This window comes from Manacus vitellinus, unplaced genomic scaffold, assembly GCF_001715985.3.
Source record: "Manacus vitellinus isolate BGI_N305 unplaced genomic scaffold, ASM171598v3 scaffold_22_pilon, whole genome shotgun sequence".
Lineage (NCBI taxonomy): Eukaryota > Metazoa > Chordata > Aves > Passeriformes > Pipridae > Manacus > Manacus vitellinus.
In genome coordinates this window covers 5683084-5697136 of record NW_021939632.1, presented here as the reverse complement: position 1 = coordinate 5697136, position 14053 = coordinate 5683084, and the positions used below count along the sequence as shown (strand labels likewise).

Genomic DNA, 14053 nt, shown 5'->3' with positions numbered 1-14053 from the left:
TAAGTACACCAATGCACTGCTTTCATCAGCTTCTGAAGTGAAATGAACAATAAAACGTTCACCCTGTTTGCCCGTGTTTGAAGTCTGCTCCAGGGTCAGAAATGCAAGAACACGAGTGTTTGCTTTTTCTGAATTTGTTGTGATCTGTAAATACATGGAAGTTGCTCCAAAACATGCCTGTATTAGACTTCATCTTCCTGCATAAAGTGATTTTCAGTGGCACTAGGAACACTGCTCAAAAGCAGAAAGTATTGGGATCGCGTGCCTTGCTGCTGCCTTTAATTTTTCCTTACCTTTTTACATCACTGCCTAGCTCCCTATTTTGATTTGGAGAATGTAATTTGTCTAGTCCATGGAAACAACAAACATTTGTAACAAACTAGAATAATGACAAACCCCAACAGCTTTCTTGTTTTGTGTGAATACCTGAAGTGTCTTGTCATTTAGACATCTTGAGGCTTTATCAGTTGATGAATGCTTTTCCCTGTAGCTACATGCTTTTTCAGGCACAAAATAGAAAGGCTTGAGAAAAATGGATCATTAATATTGATGCAAATATTTCTGTAGTGGTATGAAAGTTATACTCAATTACATTAAAATATTTTGTAATAGTACTAAACTTTTCAAAAGTAGAGAATCTAATTGTTAATAGACTGGAGTGACCTAATGAAATTGGTTATTCAGGTGGAGAAAGCTGAGAGGAAGTTAAATGACAAAATGGTGCTTTAGGCACTCAATTAAAATGATGAGATTTACTGTATTAGTGGAATAATGCACTTGAAATTCTGTGCAGGAACTGTTACTTACAGTGAGGTCCCATGTAGGGATTTAAGCATTATCACAGTTGGTTACTGTGACTGTACAAATAATAATTTGGTTGTAGTTATTCCAGACTTTTGGCAATTCCAGCAGCTTCTCTAAAATAAAAACACTTAAATGTTTAATAATTGTTAATCTTCATAAATTATGTGAATGCATCTCTTAATATCTTCCAGCAGTAATCATCAGCAGTGGGTTGTTGGTCCTCATACCTTTTTATGTTGACAGTGACCCTTGAATACTTTGTGAAGTTCATTGCTGACTGGGGTCAAAATTTTAAAACGAATTCTCCTTTAGATAGTCTCATAAGATCCTATTTGGATATTCTGAAATGTGATTTAGAGGGAGACAAGAGAAGGAAATGCTTTTCCCCTCTCTAGAGACCAAATACCTACAAGTTCTCACCAGTGTTTCCATTGAATGAAAGAAGCTGAAAGTAGATGGAGAGCTGTGGGGGGACAGGTATTCATCTCAAATTTTTAACTTCTCTCCCCTGCTCTGTCTCTATGCAATGGGCTTCATTCCTTCTGGACACACTGCAGTTGGTGCAAGTAGGAGTGCAGCAGGATTGTCCCTGCTCCAGGGAGTGCTGCAGAAATGCAGCACTTACCTCCAGGGAAGAGCCTGCCTAGACAGTGGCATATGGTGAGGAAAGCAGGACTCTGTCTCCCCCTGCTGAGTCATACCCTGAGAAGGAAGGTCACAAGGTTTAGTTTTCACTCAGTTAATTAACTTCTGCCACTAATCAAATAGCAATTAGTAGATTGAATGCTTAATTAACATTTTATAATTAAGAAATACGATTCACATAATGAAATATACTGTAGTGAAAGGTATCTCATTTTTATTTGTCTTCATTATGTCTGTGGCTGCCATTTTGCTCTGATATAATCAGTGGCTGGAGAGGTAGCTAATAGCACATTAATTAAACTGTTGTTCTAATTTATAAGTTGATTTTAAAGTAAAAATTTCCCCAATTTGCGTTCCAGAGTAAATTATCAACTTTTACTTAGGCTATAGTGATATGATATATAATGGCTGCTATGTTGATCTCCTATCAGTAAACTAGGCTGTGGTTTTAGGATGCACTTCATTTCTCGCACTCTGTATTTTTAGCACAGCAATTTCATCTCCACATTTAAGCATTGTGCCTTTTTTACTTTGTGTTGCTGTGACTTTACAACTGAGTTCCAAAATAAAGGAAAACATTTGCCTCCTTTTCAGTATAAATCTGCTGACTTTCCTTTCACTCAGAGCCCTATTGTTATTTAGAGATTTTCATATGGGAACTGCTTCTAATAAAGATCTTTTCCTGTCTAGGATGAAGTGGTGAAGTTGACAGATAAATGTCTTAACAATGCAATCGAGAGCCCAATTGTAGCAGCAAAGTGGCTTCCAGCAGATCTCAAAAGCAATATCCTGAAGGCCCAGGCAGAAGCAGGTCACAAGGTAAATGCTCAACTGAGTAGGACTGTGACGCTCTCAAATGTTTTATTTCTCTTCAATTGCCTGATGTTGGAGAAGGTGCCTTGCAGATAAGGGTGTTCCAAGAGCCTTGTCCAAGGTAGAGTCAGAGAGCTTTTCAGCCTTTCTTCACAGTGATAGTTGCCCAAGGAGGAATATCCATCTTTGATGATACTCAACAAGTAACTGGACAAGACCTTCAGCAAGCCCTGGTTTGAGTGGTCACTGAGCCAGATAACCTCCAAGGGTTGTCTTCTAACCAAGCAGTTATTCTATGATTCTGTGACTAAGACTGTGCTTCTTGCATGTTGTAGTAAATTCTTTAGCAAATAATGGTATTTTATTTGGTTATCTTGGTGAATTATTTTTATGTCTGCTCTGAAGTTTTCACACAGAACTGATGTTTTAAGTCCCTGAGGTGTAGATGAACAGGATGTTTTTGTTCTGGGACAGAGACACTCAGCTCTACTGTGAATCCCAGAACAGATACAAGATGGAAACAGGTATCAGAAATATATGTCTGTGTTCATTTCTTCCTCTTAGGTTATAAAAGATGACAGCATGACAGGTGTCAAGAATTCTAATATTCAGGATGCTGCTGCCAGGTACTGAACAGATTTGGAAGAAACAGGTGATGTAGCTACCCAAGTACAGTGCTGAGAACCTGCAGTTCAGTGGGCTCTGTCAGTGGCTCAGTGATAGCTGCATTTTACCTTTGCATAGTGTAGCTTAACTACTGAGTGTGAAATGCTTTCAAAATGAAAACCAAGACTGTAGTTTTATTATTTACAAGGTAATGCAGATGCTTTTTATTCTCCCATGCTTTAATTTGATGAACATGGTTGCAACAGCAACTTCAATCACTGTAGTTATTTCTGATATGTGAATAACTTCAGTGTGGGGAGAGGGGGTGGGTCTGCTTACAGCAGCTGTTTTCTAGTGGAGAAGAAGATTGTGTACAAACCTCTGACACTGACAGTTGTTTTCCTGAGAATTATTAAATCTCAAATGATTGCTGGGTCTGGTGGAATTGCAGGCATTGAAAAAATTCTAAGGGTTACAACATCTGATTTCTTGACCATTTGTGAAGATGTACATCTCAGACCTCACATGGTCATACTGAACAAAACGTACGTGAAGCAATCCCCAAACTATGCTGTAACAAGTGATTCATGAAGAGCTTTCCATGGAAGGTTATACCTGTTTTTTGGTTTGTTTGTTTTTTGTTGGTTTGTGCCAGGAACATTCTCCTGTCAGGCAAATCACAGCATAGCCCCCCAGCAACCAGTCCAGTATTTCAAGACCCGAGAGAGCTGCTGAAAGCAATCCCTGCTTCAAACACCTTTGTTCCGTAAGTGATTCTGGAGAAACATGTTTTTGGGGTAAGGGGACCCTGTGGAGATTATCATAAACAGGTCTGAAAAGATGAGGAACAGTTGCTGAGCATTCAGGCTACATCTAACTAAGCAGGTTTACCAATGCATCCTTAATTCCTGTTGCAGCAGTTAATCAGTGTAGACCAGGCCTTGGGGTGAGTATCCTAGCAAGCAGTAGGAGAATCTCTTTCATCTTCTGAAAGGACTGAGATGCCTGACATCCTGGTGCCCCTGGCTCTAAAGAGGAAGATAAGAGGATGACAGGAAAGGCTTCAGGCGAATTAGACATGAGGACTGAAGAAACTCCTCTGAGATAGAAGACATCGATACTGTTGGGTCTATACACCAGTTGTAGCTGAAACTATGACAGAGAGCAGTAATCTGTGGAGGTAGTTGGAAGGCATTTACGTTAACATACAGATATCAATCTTTTGTCTGCCTCAGTGGAGTTGGTGTTAAGTTTCTGGGCTATCTGGGAAGCAGCACTATTTTGTACTAACCAGGCAGGGTGCTAATGAGAATGTTTTCTCCTTTCAGTAATGCATTGAATGAGGACAATGCTGCCTCTAACCACGAGGACCTGCTAATTCCAGCTAATCTGGCTCCGGCTGAGGAGGCTGCTGTTTCAAAGGTATCACCACCTGCCAGCCTGGAAGGTTTCTGTGTCACATTCTGAGCTACTGATGCCTCCAGGCAAGCCCAGCAGACCTTGCCGCATGCCTCTCATAACTCAGTGAATACCAGGCGCCAGTGAATGCCAGAGAGTGCTTTCTGGAGCAGGCAGGGACACTGCATAGATCTCTCCAAAGGCCATTTCTGCATGTTCTTTCAGGTTCTTGGCCTGACACTGTTTTTTTTTCCAAACTGATTGATTTTCTCACAATGGTGGGAAGCCTCTTACATGCCAATGATTTGATGCTCCAGGAAAGAGACTGTAGGGATGAAATTCTGACATAGGCAGTTCCTATCAAAATAACCACAGAGGGAAAAGTTTAAATTGAAATGTTTAATTGTTATATTCTGGTTCCCTTAAGGATAAGCTAATTTTTAACTGGACTCCATGAAACACACAAAGTAATTCAGGGGTCAGCTTTCCTTTGTCCCTCTCCAAAAGAGAAGTAGAGTCCAACAGTGGACTCTGCTATTACTTCAGCAGACTGATGGGTTGTTCTGGACGACTAAAGCACCATGACCTGTAGCTGTTTTGCCTCTAAACCAGTATTATGTAGTTGATCCCACTAAAGAATTACCAATTTCATCTTTTGAGTTCAAACGCTCAGCTCACAGACCTTGCTGACCTTGTGGAATGGCACAGTACCCCACCTTTGGATAGGAGGATGGGACAGTGCACTGCTTGCTGACAAAGGCAATGATGTTGTTTCTAGTATGTTGGTGAGAATAACTGAAATTAAAGGCTATTAAAAAAGCTCACATGGAAAGATTTGAGAAAACAGGCCTGAAAAACAGTGGTGTTCATTAAAGACACTGGTCTATAACTTGAGAAGCCACTAGAGTATTCAGCAGACCTATGTGGTTACTACTGGGAATTCAATTCAAAACTGATTTATTCCATAGAGCACTCCAGATGACCAGGACGTTTCCTTAACATCACTGACAGAGAATCTAATTGACTTTACAGAAGCCACACCTCGGGTAAATGTATTTCAAAACCAAACTTCTTCCTTCACACATATAGTGGTTTTTACTCATGAACTCTCCTCTGGCTTTAGTTTCTGTCTGCCAGGCTTGGATCTGCTGCAGTGGAATGAAGTGTTGGACATGGATCACTGCATATGTGCCCCCTGCCACTTGTAGGGTGGCTGATACAGGGGTTTAGACCTTATAGCTTTGTAAGAGAAGTGAAGGAACCTGAAGAGTGAACTTGTATCTGTGCCACAGGAACCTCTAATCTTATTTTAGTACACCTGCAAGTGTCAGACTGCTTCTCAGGCTTTTGGGTATACATAACACTTCAGAAATTATATGTAAATGTGTATATACACATATATATGTATACATATATACACATATGCATGTTAAATAAATACTCAAAAATTAAGCTTTTAATACAAGTCAACCCTTTTATGTAGATAAAAAAAATCTCTTACAATCTGCGCTGGCAAAATGGAGTTATATTGCATGCACCAAAAAAGAAGGGGGGAAGAAGAACCTTTAAAGTGTTCACAGAAGTATGCTCTTAGTTAATGTTGTCCACAAAGCACTGAAAAAGTAATGGGTTCCATGACCCTGGGGAAGGGAGGGCTGAGCTGACGCTGCTCCCAGTGTGTCTGTGAGTGAGCGGGATTGGCTGAGCGGGATTGGCTGAGCGGGATTGGCTGAGCCACACGTGCAGCTCATCACTATTGTGGTGCAAAGACTAACAAGAGGCAAATATCTGAGATTGTTTTAGGGAGAAGTGTTGTTTAGGGAGGCAGTATTATTTTGAGAATGTTCTCTGCTACTTCCAACCTTTTCATTGAGCTTTTGTTTGCTTTTTTGTAGGTGTCTTCCCAGCCCATCGTAACACCGAGGTGGTTAGTGCCAGTGAGTTGCTTGACCATTCCTTAGCAATCAAATAAAAAAGAAAGCTTTTGTCTTCATTAAGAAACAGGAGTTCAAGTAAAACAGTAAAATACAATAATTTGTAATAATATGAAAGCCTATAAAATAATGTACCAGACCAAAAATAAAGCAAACTAATTGGGCTGGAGTAAATCAGACAACATACATGCCCTGTTAATAGTAAAACTTCATTTTTGCTGTATTGCACTGCAGGTAAATACCGTAAAATTTCTTACGAATTTGCATTTAGTGAAACCCAAACTGGAGGTTGATGAATCTTATTTTTTCCAGTTATAAATAAATCATATTGAAAAATTCGCTTGTCTTGTCCTGGCAGGTGCTTATTTCAGTTTTTTGTTTCATTCTCCCCCATTCAGACGGGACTGATTTCCAATGGACCTTTGGGAAATGATTTTGCCTTATCCATGAAGGCAGCGAAAGGCAGCACAGAGACTCTGCTGTCAGCTGGATTGACACCATCCCAGCAGACAGCCGAAGTCCTTGCGAGGTAAGATCTCCTCAGCGCTCACTTCAGAAATATGTATGGAGTGGGAAGGAAAGCTGTGCCCCTGCTGCTTCCACTGGTCATTTAGACACAGTGCCTTGTTTTGCTGCGCTTATAAACTGTAGTTTGTGTCTCACTTTATAGCATTTGAAATATTACAAATGAATAGAACAGCTAATATGTGTATATTATCATTTCACTTCAGTTTCTTTCCTTATGTGCTAACATGTTCTAGTATTGGATTAAAATTATGGTACAGATAAATTTTCTGAGAAATCTCTTTACAGTGTTTCAGTACCTGTCAGAGGATTGGTGGGGGTAGAGAGGGATGTCTCCCACTTATTTCCAAGCTGTAAGGATGTCAGAAAACCAAATTGGTAGAAGCCTTCCCCCTTGCTGTTCCATTCTGCCACACTGATGAGGGAGAATGATGGCAGTGATGATCAGGCCTTTCAGCAAACGCTCTAAAAGAGTGGCAGTGATGCTACTGCTGCACTGTTTGAATGTGATTGTTTGCTCTTCTGTAATTGTCCATTAGAAAGGTTTGTCCATTGGTCTCATTAAATTAGGAGGTGAACAGCCATTAATGCTCTTTGGAGCAATACTCACCTTTTTCTTTTTTAATGCGTCATGGCAGACCTTTTAGGAGGAATGTATTTACAGAGCCTCACTTTTTTTCCCTCTTTTAGCCCAGTTACTGAAGATGCTACAGTAAGAACAAAATGTTTACTCACCACTGAACTCTAGAAGAAGGAGTTTCTGAACTTCTCACCTTGTAAAAACTCAAATCTTCTAATACGTCTCCAAGGGATCCTTCCAAAAGACTTGCTTGGGATCAAACTCATGTTGAATGGGAGTCAAACAACCATCTGGTTTGCTAGGATCCAGGAAGAGACTCCTATGTTTATTGCAATCTAACTGGAATTTCAGTCTAAACCGGGATGTAAAACCACATACACGTTTGATCTTCTCCCTTGGGAGGAGCAAAATGTCCCACTGGACCTAGTTCTGAACTGAGGAACAGAAAACAGTTGTGTTCTGCTCATGCTGGGTTTATTGTTACTTACCCTGTGGAAGGCTCTCACTGTGATGTGGGGTGTGGTGTGAGCTCGGTGACCGCTGTAGAGTGATTAATATCGCAGAGATTAAGAGAACTCATAGGGCCACCTCGTGGCCATGCTCTGTACAGGGACTCACAGTGGTGACTGTTTCATATGGCCAAGGACATGTTCTTCTGTGTGATTATTCCCTCTGTTCTTCCTTCATTTTAACAACACATACTCTCCTTTTTGGCCTTAAACACCTTAATAATCCTTGCACCCCTTGTTACAGTCCGTGGAAAGCATGAAAATCTAGTCCATCAGTGACCAGCTACATTGACTGGATTTGAGCTGCTGCTCATTGCAACCAGGAAAATGAAAATTGACCTGCCAAACAGCTTATAGCATTAGCAGACTACAGCAGAGGTCTCACATTTGGCACTGATTATTTAATTTCCTATATGACTCAAATACATCTGTTCTAGGCTAGAGATGTGTATGTTTTAAATGCCAAATCAGGGAATGTATAAGTACAGCTTGCTTCAGGAACTGCTTATTGATTAGTTTTGTTGTCTTGTAGGACTAGAAAGGAAAAGAATTTCTTTGTTTCTCTTCATACTATTTCTGAGTGTTTTTTCCAGATGCTGTGCTTCAGGAATACTTGCCAGGTATTTTTGCGGCATGAGGGTACAACTAGATCGGTTCTTAACGCCACCTTGAATCCTGTTTCAAGTGTCATCTAATAGTTTTATGTGGAACAAAGAATAGAAAGAATAGGGTGAAAACGGGAAAAAAAGATGAAAAATTCCCGTAAGCAGTTCACGTCTCGCTAGAAGGAAGGTAAGAGCACACACTCCACAGAGCTGGCAAAGGCCTTTTGGTGCTCAGGTGAAGTAGAGGGTACAGTTGAAAGAGATCATTTGAGCCCTGGGCAGCAATATCCTCACATGGACATGGAGAGGTGAGCACATGGACCCTGGGGATACAGCCTCTGAAAGAGGTCAATGCAGAGTCAGAGGGGAGGAGAAATAAAGATGATGATGAATTCCACATCTAACAGGGAAGCACAGATGAAACAACTGGGATCTTTCTTAGGAAGACGTTTGTACATATGACTGTGGTTGGAGGATGTTTTCTGCATAGTGCTGCTGTTTATAAATATTTATATGCAGGTGGTTCTTAGAAACAAACTTAAATGTGAAAGTTGATTCTGGAACCTGTATGCACAACTTCATTTCTGCCCACTGGCTGCGGGCATGTGTCTCAATATAAACAAAGATTTGGACCAAACCACTATGGATTGTGCAAGTAAGCTGGTGCCCAGTGAGGCTGCTTTGTTCAGACCAAGGCATTCTTGCTGCTGTTGCTCTTGTGCTCTTCTTTGCAAGATGCTGAGAGTGTTAAGGGAGAAGCCACCTGGATTTTGTGTGGCCCTCTGCCACTCCTCAAAACCCCCGAGGCCTTAATAGAGAAGTGTAGGAACCAGAGAAAGCGCTTAGGACTGACATACCAGAGTGACTCTCTGCAGACAATGATTTGTAGCCATTGCCTCAAGAATCAGAAGTCAGAATGGGTGGCAGGTGCTGCAGGTTCCCCTCCAGTCAGCACCTGAAGCACTGCATGGGCAGGTCCCCGCTCTGCCAGAGGGGAGCCCCTGTTCTGGACCAGGCAGGCGCAGGGTTCCTGCTCACCAGCCCTTCAGTTCTGTCATTGCTACTTCCAGTTTATATTGGCTTTTCTTACACTTTTAAGTCTGAGCCTTACTGCTTATTAAAATGTAGAAGATTCACGATTCAAATATCAAATGTCATAGTCTGGATTAATAATGCAGTTGCCAGCAAAGTTCCTGCAGGAAAAGGGAAGCTATGGCTGCAACAGTCTGCTTCCTGCACAAAGCCAGGACTGTGTGGGGAAACTTGGCACTAGCTGTTGATCTGTTTGCTCAGCAGCTGAGCTGGCATTCACCAGCTACATGTGTTGGGTTTGTAAATAGACAGAATGAAGTAGCATTTTCTTAGGCATGTTTGATATTTGACTCTTCCCATTGGGTTCAGGAGCTCTGTGAACTGTCAGCTTGAATTCCTCCCAAAAGTGGAATAACAGAAGTTTACAGTTTTACAGCACTGCGTGTTGAATACCAGCCTTGGATTCCTCCCAGGCAATCACATACAGCAAATAACAAGTAAATAACGTGTGGTGAGTGTGTCCCCCTAAAATCTAAATGGTACCAAGTAGCCAACTGTTATTTCAGCATGGTTGGGATAGTGGTGATTGGAGGGGAATGTTGTAATTACACATATTCATTCACACACAAATTTCAAAGGGTGAGGCTTTCCTCAATTTTCAGAGGACTCATATTTGAAAATTTTTACTTAGAAATTCAAAAATTGTAACTGTTAATTTGGGAACCTGCAATTTCTAATAGATTTGCAACTAACTCTTTTCAGTGATATCTGATTATACTCAGAGCAAATATTCACTCCATTTAAGTCAATGTAGCTTACTTAGCTAACCCAAATCATTGCTTCTATAGGAAGCCTGGCAAGACCAAGGTCACAGGTTTGTGATCTGAACATCCTGCAGTTTGGCATCACTGTTATGCTTTGAAACTAGAGGTATTGTGTTGTATCATGACTAGCTAGCAGGTAATACAGCATTGCTCAGCACCTGCATTTTATCAGACACAAATAGGGATAATTGTTCCTATAGTTAGTGCTATAAAATATTAATTAATGCTTTTATACTACTGAGAAAAAAGGATTTTCTTACCATTGCTATACTATTGATTGATTGGCTATAGGGTCCAAGCATTCTCTTAAAGTTTATTTTTTGGTATTTATTTAAAGAGATTTATAAATAAAACTTTTGTGTGAATCTGGTATCAGGATGTTGGCAGGTCTGCCAACCACTTAAAAGCTCTAAGAGTTGACAGGAATGAATTAATGCATGTTAAATGATTGGATCTAAAAGTGATTTTACTCCAGTCACACTCTATAAGTGATTGGAGTGAAAGGTTTTATAAAATCTTAACATTTATAGTAACAACACCCCAGCCCACATCTCAAACTAATTAATCTTGGGGAGATGCATTTCAGTCTCACCCATTTAGTCCATCAGTCTGTGTGTGTTTCCAGGCTTTTGAGTGTTAAAATGTGGGAGTTCAGGCCTTCTTACACTGGAAGTAAGGGAATATCTTCATTGATTCAGTGGTAAAGGCATTTAATATCAGGTATGTTATATGACATAAAATATCTACTTACCTGGTAATCAGTTATGGCTAATGAATTAGCTGGAATGTGTTTGGCTTAAATTCCACTCATACTTTGTCAAAGACAGACAGCTGTGTAAGAGCTATGTTTTGGGCAATTTTTTGGGCACGCAACTTTGGCAAGAAAATTTGCAGCCCTGTTAGAGGAGCTCAGGTGAACAGTCCAACTATGTTTGGGTCTCTCTCTACAAACTGTTTCCAGTCCTTGCCTGCTCTGCCTTTGTCTGCACCCTGCTCATTCTCGTTTCATGAAGCAGAGAAGTACTGTTAGGAGGAGCATATCTTTCACAAGCAGCACTGGATGTATTTTTCACATTGTGAACATGTTCTGGTACACCCCAAATCTACTGGTGAAGTGTTAGCACCTCTGTTTCATGGCCAGCTAGCATTTAAAGCTCTATCTAGGCACATAGAGTGTTTATTAGTTTAAAAAGTTGTAGTGTGTGTATATATATATACATATATATATGTATATATATAGCTGTTGGACATGGTAACATCACTGCTTTGAAATGCAGCTGGACAATCATAACTTTTAAACCAAAAAATAGAAACAATCCATGCTAATGGCCTTTCAGTGATGCATGTGTTTGGTCTGGGTGTTGGCATTGCAGATGTGAGTTCAGGGCCCTCCCCACGGTGCCCTCACGGAGGCGGAGCCAGGGGGATCCCGCTGGGTGCTGCAGTGGCCCCAGTGCTCAGGGGGTTGATCCAGGTGGTCAGCACAGCCTGGTGAAAGCCAGTGAGGGGGGGGCACTGCCTCTGCAGCACTGCTGGACCCCTGCAGCAGGGAGCTGCAAGATTCTCCTACAAAACTCACCTCCTTTTGACTGCTTGGCTTGAGCACTCTGTTTCACGAACACACCTCCTCACCACCACCTATAACTGGACAAACTTATTTTTAAAGTATGTAAGAATGAATATTTTTTTAGCTAGATATTTTTTGTTAAAGCCACACTAACTACTGTATTTTTACCTTTTATATGTAAAGCTTGGCAATAGCTCTCAATGTATAATTTATTTGTTGGGTTTTTTATAAAACGAAGTGCACCCTCTTGCTTCTGTTTCACAACACTGGTGATGTATGAACTGTCTTAGGCACTGCACTGAGAACTGTATTGAAACTGTACATGGGAACAAGTAGATTTGTAGTCCACTGAACCCAGTCTTCAAATGTTTATACTGTAGTTTTGTCTTAAATATACCACATCAGTGCAAAAGTCTTGCAGAGTCATCTTTAAGCACCGCTGCATTATACTGTTATGGCAGTAAAAGGTGGGTCACCCGGGGCTGGGGACACAGGCTGTGCAGGGAGGGCCACTGGGCTGCTGCTGTAAACTTAATTTGTTGTCAGTTAAAGCATAACTTAAGGTGGCACCTAAACTTGCAGGTAGATGCTAAAGAATGAAATGCCTTTTTTCCAACAGAGCTGAGATTGGCCAGGAGGAGTGTCAGGTGTCCAGTGGTTTTGAAAACCAAAGTACCGAGGCGTGCACCCAGAGAGGAAGCTTGAGTTGCTGAGTGTGGTTCCACAGCATGCAGGCCAGTTAACTGAGCAAACCCACTTTTATCTCCAACAAGGGACTGGTTTGTGTTTGAAGTACAGTAGTGCTAATGACTGTTTAAAGGAAACTTTTTATTTCCAACCCCTGACTTTGGTGAAATGCTTAAGAAGGCAGCAAAGGACAACCAGACCATTTGATCATCTTCATTTCTCAACAATTAATAAAAGTATCAAAAGGAGGAGAAAAAAATTCCATCCAAATGACTAAGGTCATGGGAAGTAATTTCCCTCGTGGCACAATTTGTTGTGTAGGTCAAACTGCAATCCCACTGATACGTCGCTGAATGGTTCTTTAAATTCACTTAAAATAATGAAATGTTTAGGTTTTTTCTATTATTAATTGGAAAAAACCTCTTTGAATATCTACATTTTAGAAGAAAATCCTTCTGCCATTCATGCATTTTAATGTTCAGAAACCAAATGTTAATTATAAAGACAATGAGTTTGTTGAGGTGTTTAATGCTGATTGATTTGTTCTCTTAGATATGTAATTTATGATACAATAGCACATCTTGTGTCTTAGATGAGATTACCAAGAATGCTGCATCCTTTTGCTTTTATTCCATGGATTGAATTACTGTGGGCATATTAGATATGTGCAAGCTTCTCTGTTTTTCAGAGACATTCTAAAACAATCAAGCTTCAGTGGCAACCCCTTCAGTCCATGCCCAACCAAAAATGGTGTGTTCTGTTTTGTTTCTAAATATTTGTCACTAGCTAGAGCAATTCCATTCATTATTTCATGCAGGCCACCACCGAGCTTTCAGATGGCAGCAGCTTGTAGTCACTTGCTTGGGCCTGAGATGAATTCTCATTAACTGCTACAGTTATGGAGAAATATCATCAGCACATGCATGAAGGTTCTTCTCTTCCTCTCTGAAAAGGTGACTCTGGTGTGCAAACAGGAGTGAAACCACCTGAGGTGCTCTGAGAGCCTTGTTGGTGTAGCTGATGGCACTGACTGAGTTTTGAAAGGGGAAATGACCCAGGAAATGTCATACAGTATTATGAGCAAGGATTGTGTGCCTAGGTCCTGATACAGGTTTTTTGGAGAGAACCTGAAATATGGGTCATGCATGCTGAGAAGGAACTGAGATGTCAGGCACTCTTGTGGGCAGATGTGGGATGCAGTCTCTTTAAATATCAAACCCCTTCCCTTCCAGCTTGAGGTCACCCTTGTTTTTTAAAGACATGGGAACAGGCCAGCAAGGGGAGAAAGAGCCTCCAGTGGCTTCAGCAAAGCTGCTGTAGCAGAGCACCCCACTTCCAGGATCAGAGCTCTCCCTTCCACAGCACTGCTGGGGCCAACTGTGGCTCATCCTCCCACAAGCAAGCCCTGGGGCCGTGCCTGAGCCCACATCTCTCCAGGCACAGCCCCTCCCTGAGCCCCTGCACACCTGGTGTCCTGTGCAGAGGCAGGAACAGAAGGGCCCTTACAGCATCAGGTCAGCCTGA

General features: G+C 41.2%; 1 protein-coding gene across 3 annotated transcripts in view; it reads left to right on the top strand.

The window, feature by feature from the left end:
* EPB41L5 (erythrocyte membrane protein band 4.1 like 5) overlaps positions 1-12254 on the top strand; it is a 56195-nt gene extending 43941 nt beyond the window's left edge. For 2 of the 3 annotated variants that reach the window (XM_029959825.1, XM_029959826.1), the window contains 8 exons: positions 2140-2268; positions 2827-2888; positions 3524-3634; positions 4197-4290; positions 5235-5312; positions 6162-6203; positions 6599-6729; positions 7416-12254. In XM_029959825.1, coding sequence (XP_029815685.1) covers positions 2140-2268; positions 2827-2888; positions 3524-3634; positions 4197-4290; positions 5235-5312; positions 6162-6203; positions 6599-6729; positions 7416-7473 — 705 coding nt within the window. In that variant the 3' untranslated portion in view covers positions 7474-12254. The remainder of the gene's footprint in view (positions 1-2139; positions 2269-2826; positions 2889-3523; positions 3635-4196; positions 4291-5234; positions 5313-6161; positions 6204-6598; positions 6730-7415) is intronic. The other variant, XM_018072604.2, reaches the window with a different exon arrangement.
* Positions 12255-14053: the final 1799 nt, after the last annotated feature.